We start from the raw sequence: 16874 nt of genomic DNA on the forward strand, positions 1-16874 counted from the left end.
TTAAAGGTAGATTTTGAGATATAAATCTTATTAATTACCTAACCTAGTCAAACAAGATTCAGACGTCAATAGTAGTTTCCTAGATATTATGAAGCGTTGAGCCATCCTAAGTAAGCTTCGCATGTTCAACCCATCCAGGCGAAGGAAGCAAGTCAGACTTTACCTACCTAGTGAAGAGATAAACAAATGAGTCTTGGGCTTCTAGCCACGTAAGCTTTCCAAGCTCTAATCTAACGTTACCACTAATTAACATTGAGTAAGAGTTCATTATGGAGGAAAGTTTACACATGACCCTTTTAGTGTTACTCTCTCGCTTCTCTGGTCAAGGACTGCATCCTTTGCATAGAGAAACAACTCGATGTTTCGAATCAATTCGAACCTAGAATAAAGCTAATTTTGTTGCGCGTAAATAGAACCGAAGAAACGCTGTGCAATGATTAAATTTGAGCTTCAGTTGGATTCAGCGTTTTCTTCATTCATTTCTGATTTCATTCGTGTCTTTAACAATTTTAGGATAGTATGATTTCAAATATATTGCAATTTAGATCAGTCTATGAAAATATACAGGTTTTAAACCACACATATCATTTTCGTATTTTCTGAATAAACATTATAATGGAATATTATCATCATATGTATTTTTCTATTTTTTACAGAAAAGTAATCCGTCATAAAGATAATATAGTGTACTGACTATGAGTCAGTAATTACATGTAATTATAATGTGACTATCAAACATAATAACTGCAAGACTATAATCAAATGACTATAAAATGTAGTATAGAGTATAGCAACAGAAACAAGGAGTCTAAAAAACATCATTTTAATGGATTTGCCACGATTCTAATTTTAGAATAGAATTAAAAATAATGGAAGCTTAGGTAGAAACATTCACGATGACATTGTGAGATCGTGGTGATTAGGTGGAATATTTGTTCGTGACACGACATCGTGGCCGACCATTTCCACTGATCGCACGTTTTCGAGTCGAGCAATTTCGAAGATTGGGTATGTTAACAGATTGATTTGATTCGACGTAGCTACACGAATCCCCGTTTTGCTGGCCCAGTTTCCGCTTTCAATAAGAGCATTCGCCTATTTTTAGAGAGATTCGATTATTTATATATGATAATAATAGGAGTCGACTATAATATTCCTTTATAATCTTTACTTCCTTGCATCTGATATGAATTCGAATTTAATTTAAAATTTAATTTTATCGAAATTACCCATAGAAATACATCTTTATTGCTATCTGTATGGAAATTTTAATATTTATCCGAATAAAAAGTTAATTTGACCGAATGAAACTTCGAAATGCGTAAAATACAGGATTTAATGAGAAACAAAATGAATCTTCATTTGTAAAGGTCATGTTGTTTGTTCGAAAAACAATTCCTTCCGTTATTGTTAAACGACTCGGTTGGCGAACGAGAGGAAAAAGCACAGAATAATATTAATTATTCATTTTGACTTGGACGAATTGGAGTACGCAATAATTGCCCGCTGATTATAATATAAAGCATTTCCATTAATTATTTACAGCCGGTGGAAATATTGATTATGCGGTTATTTGTTTCATTAATCACGAGAACACGCAGATTCATCAACGAAACGGCATACATAGTTAAAAGAAACGTGCGATTAGTAGAATCACGTTAATTACACGGAATCTGTTATAAACGCCAAATAATATGCAGCAAATTAATAGAAATTAACGAAATTTCGTAAAATTGTGTCAATTTGAATAATGAGAATGGATTTTGATATTTCCATTGGTATATGGTCGGTAATTTGTATAAATTTCATTTCATTACATACAGCTTTCATCCACCCAGAATTTCGACAATACGAAGGAGATTGTCTGAAACTAACCAAATTTCATCTCAACTTGAACAGTAAAATAAATACAAGAGAAATTTAAAATCTCCTCTGAAACTTATTCGACATATTATATTTTCAAAAATTTCATTTTAGTATCAATCGACTTTAATCTCATTACGTAGTACGTAGGAAATAAATAAAAATTAATAGAACTTCGTGTCAATTTTAATTACAAAATAAATCTAAATCTCAATCCGATTCCTCAGACTCATTAAAATCTCACATTCTTTTCCGTCTCATATTACAGACACGCAAAAGTCAACGAAAACTTTTTTGACACTATCGAAAGTGTGAAAATCTTCCCTTCAAAATGCTTTTTGAATCATATCGATACGACGCTCCGTTCTTCAGATATCGTCGTTTAAAGACAAGTCTAATTTTTCATACTAACTGTGTGCGTCTCGCTCCAACACACTTGGACCTTTCGTTCGCACTCACGCACCGACCCGTTCCGTTATAGTCAGGCGTGCGCTGGTCAGTGCCAGTAGTTGAGTCAGCGGGTTTATTGCTAGTAGCAACTTACGCGTTTCCGGGAAAATCTGCGTTGCGCCGACATAGTCACGCCATACTAAACGTCGTAGGAATTTAAAGGCCAGTATCTCGGAAACGAATTGAGATATCGACATGAAACAAAGCACGTTCCCAAGGGCAAGCTTCAGGCTACTCGCTGAATGTAATTGTCCAAGTCATACTTGCCCCCTTCTAGATTTTTTTTCAAATCAAAATTAATTAACGTGCTACCTGAACGTATAGTAGGAGCGCTTCAATTAGGGAATAATTAAAGTTCATTAATGTTCATCAAAAATATATAAAGTATTCAAAGTAGGGTATTTATTGTAACGTTTGATAAACGAAACAAATTTTTATGTAAATTTCTTTAGCTATATTCATTTCATATTCAAGCTATGTTCATAGAAATATCCTAATATATAATAAATAAAATAAAAATAATATTAGTGTAATAAAATAAAAATCCTATTGATTAGACTTTGTATGAATATAGAGTGTATTGAGAACGTTAGGATAAATTTGAAGGCTTTTAATGACCGAAATAGGCATTTGTGATTTCTTAAACATTCGAAAATGAAAAATTTCAGAAATCCGATAATTTCGAAGTTAGAGAATAGGAATTTGAAACTTGATGACCTTTCATGGTCCACGTTTCGAATTCTCATGTGTTACTGGTATATCTATCGGCGAATGTTCGACCTGAATTTAACAGAGAATAATATATCATTCTGCAGTAGGATTGGGGATGGACAGCTATCAGAAAGGTGCGATGGGGATTCCGTTAGAGGTATCCGTGTATCGAATTCGCGACCAATCGATTGCCGTGGCGTTCTGTTTGTTTCTGGAACGAGCTTTCGTCGCACAGATACCCATGGAATTAATTTCCAACGGTAATCGCGTTATAGCGGGTCAACAGGCGATCGTTAATTATCCTGCCCCAATGCAACTTCAATTTCGAGTGAAGCCAGCCATAGTTCCAACATCAATTATTTACGTTATTCCTAGCTTTCGAATTTTAGTTTGAAATTTTAGTAAATTTTCGAGTCTTTTTCAAGTACCTCGAGCTATTCGAAGCTCGCAAATTTTAATTTTTGACTTTTTATCATTCGGGGCTTTGAAGTTCCAAACCTGAATATTCTTCGATTTTCCAAAGTATTCGGGACTTTTTAAAATTATCATTCGAGGACTCGAAATTCACGCAACAGGAATTTGATATGAATTTTTTAAATTGTAGTGTTACTATGGCAAAACCGATCGAATGCCTGACCAATATCGATTCATATTACTGTCATTCGAATCTTCTGCATGTTTCTGCAGCAGGATCATAGAATCGCAAAGGAAGTAACGTTCGATAACATTATAGATTTTTATAGAAATATGTCTGAACATATTGAGTTGTTCTATCATTAAATTCATCCCTAAATGTCATTAAATTCTGTATTATAATTCTGTCGAAGGGGGTTGCTTTACCTACTTCTTGAACGACCCACTTATGCTTATGACTAAATTGCATATTTATGCATTTACGACAACTGTAAATATGGAAAAATGTAGAAGAATGTCGACAAATGCAAAAGCAAATGAGGCATCAAGAGCAAATTGTCTACTGAATCTACTTGTCGCATTTACAAACAAAACATACTTTGAAATATTAAAATGTTTCTGCTTGTGAAAAGCACACTTTTATTTATTGAAATTCTGCATCAATGCCTGTGAACACGTGATCTTGTATAAATACTAATTTCATTTGGAATCTAATTAATACATGAGAAAAGCTACACTTTCCAGTTTCTATATTTGCACGCGACTCTTTTGAAAACACTTTGCTTCGCTTGGTAAACAACTGATTCACAGTTGCTTATATTGAGTTGACAATTAAGTGATTGCGGATTTTGTCTTTGGGTGGTATCGACAAAATCACTTGGCTGCCAACACAATATTTTTGAGAAACAATTCGATATTGTTTCGAGCGTGCAAAGTTGATTACACTTACGTTTGAGATAGGTTCACGGAAATGAAAAGAGGAGGATGTGGTGTTCAGCTTGCAGACGTCTGTAAGGCGCGATCGATTCGAAGTGTGCACGAACGATAATTGTTTTCGATGTGTCACGTGTCATCTCGTGTCACGCTGACAGCTTTTCGACATTGCGATTCTAATTTGAAGAAAACGATCATCGATTTCCTGTCATACTTCGAGGATAAAACATAGAAGAGAAGTTCTGTGTGTATGTAAAGAGGGAATGGAAATATTTTTTAAGAAAATTTCTTTCAACTGAGAAAAACGAGAAAATTCGTATCCCCGGAAAATCAGAAATTTGATAATTTGTATGTACGCCTGAAAATTTAGGAATTACAAATTTCAGAACCTTAAAAATGCGGAAGTTTCGATAATTAAAATGAAATTTTACGCTTTGAAAATTTCAAAGCTCGAAAATTTGAGCACATTGCAAAACGTATTTTACAAATGGATATTCATCCGGCTACTTGAATCACTATGTTTGGTTAATCGGCTCGGATGGTAATTGTTTGTGACGTCGGGCACAGTGTTGATCGCACATTTCTGCTTCAATGTGTCGGACATATATACGTCGTGTTTCAACAGTTTCTGCTTGATTTGAGGTTTCCAGAGTGTACAGTAGCAGAAACAGTGATCACGAATGCGTGTCAGTCAACATTTCATTCTCCACGTGACATTTCTCTATCACAATTTTTCACTTATTCAATTTTATACACTTTTGAAATTTCGGAAATTTTATTAGAAATCTGAACTCTACATATCTGTTAATTTTTTGAAAGTGGCATTATAAGCATTTATGTAGTCAGCTGAAGCATGCGCGTGGTGCCTTCAGTGAAATTCAACCATCAGTCCCCTCAATCTTTTACGCCCAAATACACAGTTTCTATTCGGGCGAGCAAATCCTCCTCTTGTTTCCGTTTCAGTTGCACGACGATGGTAATTCGTCGCGCAAACATATTTCGAACCAACACGTGTACATCATAGTACAAGATATAACCGGTTGTTCCGCCGGTAACTCAATTAGATCGCGTTGTTTGTCAAGTATGGATGGTTATGTCAGGAAGCAATTCTAGAAATATAAATAGAATATTCTTCTTCTTTTTGGTTCCGCGAGCTTTGATTTGGAAATTAGCAGAATCTTTCAAAGGTGAAAGTATAGAAACTTGAGATTTATTATTAAATAACATCTACATCTTTGATTTATTCTATGTATATTTTATTTCCGTTCCTTGGAATTTTGAGTCTGAAATTGGCAGCATTTTTAGGAATTGTTTTATTCTTCTAAAAAATTTCATTTAAACACATGTACTTATAAAAGCCTAAAAACTTATAAATTTCTTTAAAAATTGATTAAAACATTTATGAGACCAGTTCATAACACGTCTAGTAACTTTCTCGTGGCGCCAGCGTCGAAGAATATTCGCACTAACAAATCCAAGTACTCTTTAGATAATATGCTATCTTGTGTAGATAACACAGAATACAAGAATCTGATTTACCGACGTAAAATTTCACTAGATCAGAGTTTCTCGCTGGAGAATGTAGTGGCAGCACCGAAAATCCAACAGGAAATCGATAAGTAGATCTGGATAAATCTCCCTTGCTCTTTTAGTGGTAAAGTAGTTCCATTTAGGTTTACTACTAGTTACAAAGTTTCCTCGTTTCAGTGGAAGTATATATCTTCGTTACTGTGTAGTCGTAAACTGAAGATATACAAGATAGAGTAAATATTACGATGGTTGTGTCTCAGAGTCATAGCTTAATAAAAGTAGTTGATATTGCTCCTTACAATTATTTATTCTTTTAGAAAATTTTGTAATTTTTAATTGTTTCAATATTTTATCACGAAAATTTAAATGAAGATAACATCGTTACTTTTGTATGAATGCAAGATTTTCTGAAATTACGTATGATTTAGTTAGAATTAAAATTCCCTGCATTCCTAAGAAAATATTTGTTCAAACGTTCCATTCTTTCTATTCCATATTCTAACAAATTTCACGAAATCAAAGCTCCTCCTTGATTCGTCGTATTAGGAAAATAAAATTCCCTAGAACTTCTTTAATCTTTGGAATTCAAACGATTTTTTCCAAATTGTCGATAAATCTTCTCTGGAATCGGTCGTATGAAAACAAAATTTCCTAAAATCTGCCTACACGATAGAAAGACGAACAATTTTCTTGATAATTCGAATCACTCGACAAGTTGTAAGATACCAATAAATTATTATTAATCGACGTATAAGATTTCGTAATACACGAAATTCGATCTCCGCTATCGGTTTTCATAACTAGGAGGGAAAATGGTATCGATTTTCTTGGACCAATTCCGGAGTTCATCTTCACCAGATCCCATTACACGATTGCTCGAGCTTGTCGTATTACATAGTGCAGCTCGAAATGGCTCTCCCACTCCAGGTGAAGTTTCAGGGACATCACGGCCGCTTTCACGAGTGTCCAAGATGTTTTTCTCGAGGTTAAAAGCTTGGTTCGAGTATCTGCCCTCGCCTCGAAGACGGCGAGAGCTGAAAAATATAGATTCGATCAAGTCCCCAGGGCGAGATTTAACGTAATGGAAGTAACTCGAGTTAAATTGTCGACTCGATAGCTTTCTACTCGTCCTATGGTTTCCCACGATACACGCTTGATTTACGTTCGTGTGCATTCCGTGACGTTCCTAGGGAATTTCGTTCTTAGAAACGTAAACGCATTTAAGTCAAACTTGATCAGATTGTTGGATATCTTCCTTGAATTTTTCTATGGTGTATAGTATGGAAGTCGTTGTATCAAAACTCAGAAAATTCATTCAACTATTGAAATTTATGTCGCGATTAGGTATATAAGGCTTCCTTTTTAATTATAAATTATACTACGATAGATTTAACTGTAAATAAATTTGCCTAAGGAATTTAACCCATGGAAAAATCTGTCGAATTTCGGGCATATTAAATTCGCAGAATTACGAGAAGGAATATTTTAATAAAACATAGAAGATTCATATTCATGACATCTTTAGGAATGAGAAATGGATATGGATTTGTGGAATCAGTCTGTAAAATTAATCATAAAGTTAATTATAACGATAATAATTTATCGAATAAATTCATAACTCTGTGATGGTGGAAAAGAGGACGACGAATGGCCAGAACCTGTAACGTAATAATTCACGAAACGTCTATTGGAAATCGTTGGCAGGAGCTATAATTTACCTAAAATATCTTGAGAAGTCACTTGGTCTCTAAGTTCCTAAGCGATGCACTTACATCAACTCATATTCCATATTTTACGTCATAAAATACCAATTGCTCGTTACGTGTCGCTTTCTCTGCATAACTCGAGAAATTAGCGCAATGGAGGCGGAATGTTAGAAGAAAAAATGGTCTTAATGGCGGTTGGATACATCAGATGGCGTCAGAGTATTGTTAACCTTTAGCTTTTCCCGCGTAACACGGCCAGCATGATTTCTTCCGTGATACTAATAGGTGGCGTGCGTAGAGTCAATATTGCAACTGAAATCGTTGACGTAGGTAACCTACCACCTTCGCCTCGTTTTCTGTCCACGGTGTTTATAACCATGACACCGTGTTCGTTACGCGGGTCATGGTTTCCCACCTATCACGTGCAGCAGATCTAGTGATTTTTCTGTTCTTCCCAACGTAACGTCGTTTCTCGCGTGTCTGAATTAAAACACGTTTAATGATAGAGAACACGAGGAAGATTTATCGTCTTGTGGGTTTTAGGAACCGTGCAGAGAAGATTAGATAGTTTTCCCGGTAATCGATAGATGGAGCGCGTTTACGGAAGGAGTTTAGTTTAGAGGTTATTACCGAGTTGAACGTTAATTGGGATAATTTTGTTAGGAATTTGAACGTTGAATAGTTGGACTTTGTTGTTTGAATAAATTAGTTAATTTAGCGTTTAGTGGTTGGTTATACGAATATATGGTTATCTGTTCTGGTTATGTTCTCCGTTTGCTATTTGATCGTTTAATATTCGATTTGGTAGCCACGGAATTCTTTAAATATTCGATTACTCGAGGGTTCGAGTATTTGGATATCGATTACTTGGACGTTTGGCTATTTAAGCGATCGAATATTTGAGAATTGTCTTATTTCAATTCTTTAGGCTTTTTAGGTATTTAATTTTTGGAAAATTTATCGTTCGATATGGAGAACAGGTGGAACAGAACTTTCATTGCAAAGTTCTTCTATTATTTCGTTAGTCGAAGGACCACAGCATCCGCTCGGACGGTCACGGTACTGCCGCCGCATTCTCCCATCTTTCCATTGATTTTGAACACCGTGGGTGTGTCACTGAACACGTGGTTCCTCAGAGTACGCTAGAAAATGTTCAATCTATTTTGTTCAATGGAACCTAACTTTTGGTAATTTGTACGTCAGCTCGCGATTTACGACCGATTATTATTTTCATTAAAATTATTCTTTACCTAGCTGATTGTTCAAGTATTTGCGTATTATCGAGTAAAATCAATATTCTAGAAAATTACGCGAAACAAATTTTAAAGAAGCTTATTCGGTAAAGTGAAGCTAATTTTTTATCCTATTATACTATATAATGATGTTGCATAAGCGTTGAAAAGAAGACAAAGAAATTTGTTGTATAAATTGGAAGTTCCAAGAACACGTATAACAAATAACGAATAATAATCAATAGGAACGTACTATACGACAAAGAGCCGAGCTGTGAACCCAATAGAATTTTGCTAAACGTAACTTTAAGCAAGTCAAACGAAATAGGAACAAAACACGTGGAAGTTCTCGTGAAACGAGCAAGCTCGTTGAAACTTCCCTTTTCGAACATTGTATGCGCCTAACTTTCATTTGCGCGCGTTTCTGCAATTCTCGGCGTTAACCATGTTGCACTAGTAACTCACTTGCATCGTAAGCGAGTGAGTGTTTCATGTTGTCGTCTTTTCATTCTTATCGAAGGATTTTTATTCATTTTTATTAAGACCTTTGACAAAAATAATTAGACTCCACGGACTTGGATTTCCTACAAAACCACTGCATCCCAAATTTTAGCCTCCATATGCTGGATTCAGAAAAACCACCCTATATCTCAGCTGATTTGTCAATTTTCTCTAAAGAGTTTGCAGTCTAAATTTACCAAAGATTCCAAAATTTATCTCTAATTAGTAAAAAAAAAAAACACCCTTCGTTTCAATAAACTTTTCGGCTTCCAAAAATCCAGCACTTCCATATTCGAGAAAATACGAAACTCTACTACGGAGATCGTACTTGCATGAAAATTTCAAGAAAACCTCCACTTTCTTTCTTCGATCTCCTCGTAATCCCGCCAAACCACTCTTTTTTACTCTCACCCTTTACGAAGCAAGCAACGAAACGCGGAGGGAAAACGAAGAAACAGAAAGCCTTCCGAAACCTTTTCCTCCCAGAAGACAGCTGCAACGAATCGCTGAAAATCGATGCCCAAGCCACAAAAATCAACCCTCCTTTCGATAGATTTCAATCTACCGCAAAAGCTTCTACGTGCATCCAAATTTCAAGGGAACCTCCAGCTTCCCCTTTAATCTCCCCTTGCAAACACCGTTTTTAGTCTCATCCCTTACGAAGCAGCCTTCAAGGTAAAGCGGAAGCAAAGTCGAGAACCGGCAGGCTGTCCGACCTGAGGCTTTTCCTCCCACAAGTTACAGCTGTGCTGGAAATTGCAACAAATCGATAAAACTCTATTCTCAATTCACAAAAGCCAACCTTCCTTTCGATAGACTTCGATAGACCAGCGGAAGCCTCGTATGCGCGTAAATCCCAACGAAACCTCCAGCTTCCCCACTCTTTTTTATTCTCACCACTTACGAAGTAACCAAGGGAACGCGAAGACAAGATCGAGAAACCGCAGGTTTTAGATCCAGCAGACCCGGAGATCTACCCTTGGTCCATAAATATCAGTCTTCCTTTCAAAAGACTCGAATTTCCTACCAAAGTCTCGTATATGCGTCCGAATGTCAGCGAAACTTTCCCCAATCCTTACGAGGCAACCTTGAAGGCAACGCGGAAGCAAACTCGAGATCCGAAAGACCTCGCGACCTGAGGCTCGGCCTCGCCAGGAGGCAGAGAACGTGCAGCTCTCCTCCCGGGCGTCTCAACGATCCCACCCCTTCCCTAATAACGGCGTGGTCGTTTTCGGCGGCTTGGAGGCGCTGCCATCGCCTTTTTCTCTCTCGCTCTGTTCAACGCGAATCTCCACCCTCTCCCCTCGCCAGCACATCATCCCCTTGGAAGTTTACATTTTCGCGGGCACGTTGCTGGTAGCCGCGTCTCTCCATCCTTGCGTGTCGCTTCCGCCCTCTCCATCCTGTTCACTGGACAGTTTGGCCAGTCTCCACTGACGATCTTTCACCCTCCGTGTCGAACGATCGCGAATTCCTCGCCCCTGACCGTGTTTGACAGTCGTCTGTTCGTCCGTGGTTGGTAGTGTGGCTGGTGTTTAGGGGTGTCTGGACCACAGTGCGTCACGTGAGTCGCTTTTTTTCGACGCGTTCCAGGGCTGGAAGGGATGAAAAGTGTCCACGTGCTGACTCTCCTATGACAGTGACAGTGTAGATGTGGATTTCCAGGGATTTGAAATTGGAAATCGAAGGTGGACGTTCGTGCACGAGTTCGATGGAAGGGACTTTGCTGATAGATCGGATATATGGTGAATTTCGAGCGAACAATTGACCGTTTGAATTTGGTGGCGAGTTTGCTGGGTCGTGGCGATGATCGTGGCGATGATCGTGGCGCTGGGTCAACGAATCTTATGAGAAACTGCAGATGGAGATCGACGAACAATTTTGATCCCAACGACGAATGGAGTCTGTGGTGGACCTGAGACGAGGAATCGCCAGTTCGAATTTCATGGTGACGCGAATCTCACAACTCGAGAGTTGATGAATAAGTTTCGAGAGATTCTTCGCGGATAATTGGAATCTCTGATGGATTTGAAACAAGCAACCGTTATTTTCAATGAACAATTTGCGCTTTGTGATGAGTTTAAAACGACTCGATGATGACTTCAATGCAAATTTCAATGCAAGGTCAATAAACCTCATGGATAATTGAAGATTGAAATCGACGGACAAGTGTGAAGCAAAAGGCTCGAATGATAAATTAATCTACAACCAACTGTCCACTTCAGCTTGGTGATAAATCGAAAGGGGGATGATCGGAATCGAAGGAGGAAATTCTAACGATGAATCGCGTCTGCAAATTGTTATTTAAAATAGTTAGGTCTCGTCCGCGTTGCCATTTGCATTTCGGTTTTCATTCGAAGGCGAAGAAATGAAGATGGGACAAGGGTGGAAGCGTGTTGTAAGGGAGGGGGGCGGGTTTAGTTTCTAACGGTGGTTTTTCATAGCGGTGAGTTGAGAAGAGGCGAATTTTCGAAGGGAATCGAGTGCCGAGGGTGGAAGTGAAATATATTCGGATGGGGTGAAGATAAGACTCCGATGGGTTGATGTTAGGGTGGGTGACTTTGAATTTGAAATAGCCGATTGGTGTTTGGTTATGGGGGATTGAAAATTGAGATCGATCCTTGGCAGACTGATAAGGAAGTGAAACAGTGTTTGGTTATGGAGGATTGAATATTGAAGATGACGGTACAGATCCTGCTGATAAACTGAATTTCTGCTGGATTTATGGCGTGGAATGGTCAATTTCAGGCTTATGGTAAACTAGGAAAATCTCGACGGTGAATCCGTTAAGATGCTGGAAATGAAAGTTTTCGCGGATAAGTTTGAAAGCGGAGATTCCAATAAATCATGAAATCGATAAATCAAATCTATGATGAATGAACAATAAGAAATTGAATTTTCTGCCGAATTTTGGAGAACCTCGTAGCGATTCAGATTCTAATTCTAAGTTAACGAACATTGGAAAAAAAGTTGAAATCTTGGTAAATCTTCAAGAATAATTTGAACTTCTGGTGAATTTGAGACAATGAATTACCATCCAGGATGAGAAATTTGAAGGCAGTTTTTCGAAACGCTTTGTCATTTAGAGCTTAATGCCAAATTAAAGCATGTTGTGAGAAATTAAACATTGAAATTTACAGGCAGAGATCGCAGTGACAAGTTTAGTCTCTGAATTAACGTTAAGATAGCAAATTGCCATTTGAGGGCTGAGATTTGAATTTGATGGTTAATTTAGAGGGGCTTGGTGATTTAGATTCTAATGTTAAGTTAATGAATCCTGAATGGGTCCAACGTGTCTAACGTAGAATTAATTTAGAGAGATTGAAATTTGAATGCAACACCTATTTCAATGGGTCTTTAATGCTAACAATCGTAGCAATTAGCGAGTTTTTAACGAATTCCAAACGGTGCCAATTAATCGAAGTAACGATACAAGATTTAATTTCGAGAATTAGAAATTTGAGAAGGATTTTCAGCGGGATACTTGTTTGCACGAATCTTCGATTTCACGTAAGTGGATTAAACCAATGTGCAATACATTATTTAGCGTGAGGAATTAATTGAAGCAACGAGTCTGCAGTTAACACTGGAATCTCAAGTGAAACTTGAGAGTAATTTTCAGCAGAATATTTTTTTAAGAAGGTTTAAGAAGGCCTCGAGTTTTATTATAGCGAATCTTCGTTGAATAATAATTAGGAGCAACGATTACTAGAGAAGAAAATATATTTCTTAATATTGACAAAATATATCTGCATATAATTCTAAAGATGTAAGGAAAATTTCTGTAAGAAAATAGCAATTATCAACATTAAAAAGCAACAGAGACGTCAACTCCGTAAGAAGTTCTAAAGAATCTAAATTTTCCAATCATCGACAAGATCAAAAAAATAGTAGTCGATGAAGCTGCTCGAAAGCTTTAAAAAAGGTTTTGAGCAAGTCCGGCAAAGCAAAATTCCATTGATCGATCATTGTCAAGTACCAATTAACGTCAACGATTAACAAGAACATCGACTCTGCAACCACTCGTCGAAATTCAAGAAGAATCCCATAAAAATCCCGGTTTTCCAATAGTCGACAAAATCACCAATAAACTCAACGAAGATTTGCCGGCAATTTGAAGAAAGCTGCGAGCAAATCCTCAAATAGTAATCTCCCCTAATACCAACTTTTCATCTTAATGCTAATTGACGACGTTAGTACTAATTAATCGAGGCAGCAGATCCTCAAATAATCCCATAGAAGCTACGTTGAAGGGAGAGTTCGAGCCGAACATCGACGCAGACAGGCTACCTTCTCGAGATCCATCTTGGTCACGGCACGAAAAGGATCAGCAGGACTCTGTGAATTGGAAGGATCTCGCGTGTAATCCGACAATCTTGCTGAAAGCTCGTGAGGTCGAGTGTACGTTGCTGGAAAATACAGTTTCCCTTTATCATTGCTTCTTATCCATTCGTTTCACCCGTCGACGCGTTTCCCGGTGTTGGAAAACCTCGAGAAAATTAACATCGGGATAATTGAAGCCGAAGAGGCCACGCTAATTAGCCACTTAATTCGTACTGTAATTTTGGCGAGACGAAAACGGGACAATAGTGGCGTACCGATGATATATTTAAGAGATTGTTTGGAGAAGGAAAAAATAGCGGGAAATCGAGGGAATCTCGATTACCTGAAACTGAAATCTTTTAGTGGAATAGGAAATTATCGAGGATAAATGAACGATATATTGGAGAAGAAACTCGGACGTTGGTAAAATTGAATTAATATTCGACAGATTTTTTGATGGGATAACAGATAGCAACTGTTCCGGTAGAAATTTGAAAATTTGAAATATAAATGTAGAGAAATTTGATTAAAACCGAGGGATAAGGAAATATCGATCTTTTTTAACGGAGAAAGAAATCGCAAGTTTCTAAAAATTAATCAGAGAATTTTGCAAGAATGTTCAACGAAACGAGGAAAACTGATCTGAAAGAAACGATGGTTCCTTAGAAATGTAGCTAACTCTATCAACAAACAGAAAAGCAATTCAATCGTATTGTAACGAATATTAACGATAGTTAAGAAAACTGAAATTCTGCTAAGAACAACTTCCGTAAGATGTTATCGTACCAGAGTTACTTACTTTATCGTTGCACTTAGTTCAACTGGGACCCAACATGACCAAACGAATAACGACAACGATAAATCATCCGCATCGCTTCTGTCGAATTTTTAAATAACCTTCGTACACTGTTCCACCTTAGTCGTAACCAAATATTTCCTAAAAACACTCGCCAGGACCAAGAAACTTGTCAGCATAGATCAGACTTAGACCTAAAACCAATTAACCTCCAATTAATCGGAACAACGAATCTTCGAATCGATCATCGAACGAATGAAAAATCTTTGAACGTCTCGTCGATGAAGACATCGTTAAAGGATCGAGCACTCGGACTCTGACAAGAAGAGAACTGAGAAATTCTGGAGAATAGCGATTTAAGAGCATCTTTGAGAGCGTGCTTTTGGCCAAATTGTGAGAATGCATGGTCACCGGGCGTTGAAGAGGAGGAAGAACATTCGCGTTGAGAAATTGTTAAATGTTTGCTCGTTAGAACGTGACGTAGACTTCTGGAAGAGGTGAAGCCAAAAAGCTTGGCTACGGAGGATGGGTCAGGACTGGTGTGCACGTAGAAGGAAACGTTCCAGCAGCGGTTGCTGCCCCTGTGGGCCACGTGTTCATCCCTCAAGTAGGTTAGTGAGAGACAGACCTAGACTTTTCCTGTCTATGAACGCGTTTGACGCTTCTGTCGACGGTCCATGTGTGAAATTAGTAATATGTTTGATATTTTGGATAATCGTTCGAAGAAATGTTAGCCTTTGCAGAGATTTATCGGCATATTTGAGGTTACATCGATTGGCTGGGCACTTCTTAGGCATTTTGCATTGGGATTTTAGGATTCGTTTCTCGGATGAGAATGGAACTTGGGTTTTAGGTGTTGCGACACATGCTTTGCACGATCAAGTTCGAGGCTTGATAATTGTGTTTCAGGTGGATCAGGATTTGGCTGTAAAATTAAACAGAAGCAGTGGAATTTATTTCCTAAAATATACAACGGTGGATTTGACTTTTTAAGCGATTAGATCGATATAGATTAAAGCCGATTGAAACGAAGTGACACGACATAAATATTTCGAATGAATTATTTAATGGAAAGATAAAAGAAACTTCGTATGTGTGTGTGTGTTTTTTAAGATGGCCAGAACACCGTACCTCGTCTTTAAAACGACAGAATCAATTATTGTTTGAAATGGATTGTCGTCAATTTTTCAAGACCCTTCGAGATTCGAATTTATCTTTTGAAGTAGATGAGCGTTTGAAGCTTCCTTACGAAGGTCAAGCAGCTTTCATAGTCAATGATAACGCGTCGTGATAAATGGAAGGGAATTTCGAGGAATCTTTTTGTCTGTTCGTTAAGCTCAGGTATTTTATGAATATTCGCCGAGACAAATGGGTTCATAGAAATCTATGGTCCATGAAACTTGGTGGAGCAACCAATGTTTCAAAAATATTCAAAGCGAAACGAATCCGAGGCATCTATCTAAGCTTTGATTTTCGTTTTTCCTGTTCCCGCGATGATTAATCGCTAACAGTTATCGTGTTGAACATTTTCACACGGTTAGAATCCGAAGCTAGTTGAATTATGAATTACAGTCAGTTCGTGGCAGGTTGTTGCTTTTTTTTTTGTAGAGAATGTCACGACAATTCCAACAAGAGATGCACGAAAGTGATAAACGAGTAAAGCTCAATCGGAAATGGTCTGAAAGTAGTAAAAAAAAATGAAGTTATTCAGTGGACAAATTGTTTCTCTTTCTCCTGTTAACACGTGTTTTTCTTTCAACTTTGAATCGACTTAGACTTCCAATCTTTTCTCCTTTTTCTTTTCAGCGATGTTACGTGAATCGTATCTTGAATAAAATTCCTATAAAATCGACGAAACTGGAAAGATCGTATGTAATTGTCGAACGATAAAAACATTGCGAAGTTTCGAAAAATTTCACTGAAAAATCTCTCTGAATCGAATTATCAATTTGGAATTATGATTTTCTTGAACTTTGCCTATTTGCTGAAATCTATTGCCGAAAAGGCGCGCAAAAATTCATCGCGTTCACGATTAAACGTGAATCGACGATCGTAAGTGCGGATCGTCTTCGCTGTCTTGCTCTGTGGCTGCTCGAAATTCTCTGGAATACTATTTCCTGGGATCGTGACGCCTCGTTAGAGAAATGCCACGATATTCGTGAGCAGAATCGTTCATCGGGTTTGCTTATTTCACGATGATCCTTTAATTCTCGGAATTTCGTCGCGAATTCTAGGCCACCATATTCCGCAAACGAATGTCGTTTATTCGATTCTCTCAATTTCCGATCTCCGAGAAATATATCGTCCAGCTTCTCGCCCATTTTTCGCCTGTCTCCAAATTTATTTCCTCGGTTTGGCGAATTTGTGAAACGTTCTCCCCTTATGTAAATATTATTCTTATGAAAATAGTATATC

General features: G+C 37.6%; 1 protein-coding gene across 16 annotated transcripts in view; it reads left to right on the forward strand.

Annotated features, from left to right (window-relative positions):
- dnc (phosphodiesterase dunce) overlaps nucleotides 1-16874 on the forward strand; it is a 396997-nt gene that overhangs the window by 245883 nt on the left and 134240 nt on the right. The window contains exon 1 of one of the 16 annotated variants that reach the window (XM_033340658.2): nucleotides 14970-15070. The exons of the other annotated variants lie outside the window; for them this stretch is intronic. Within the exon in view, the coding sequence (XP_033196549.1) occupies nucleotides 14985-15070 (86 nt within the window). The 5' untranslated portion in view covers nucleotides 14970-14984. Of the gene's footprint in view, nucleotides 1-14969; nucleotides 15071-16874 lie in introns of those variants that run through there. 16 annotated transcript variants of the gene reach the window in all.

Source organism: Bombus vancouverensis, chromosome 16, assembly GCF_051014615.1.
Source record: "Bombus vancouverensis nearcticus chromosome 16, iyBomVanc1_principal, whole genome shotgun sequence".
NCBI classification, from domain to species: domain Eukaryota; kingdom Metazoa; phylum Arthropoda; class Insecta; order Hymenoptera; family Apidae; genus Bombus; species Bombus vancouverensis.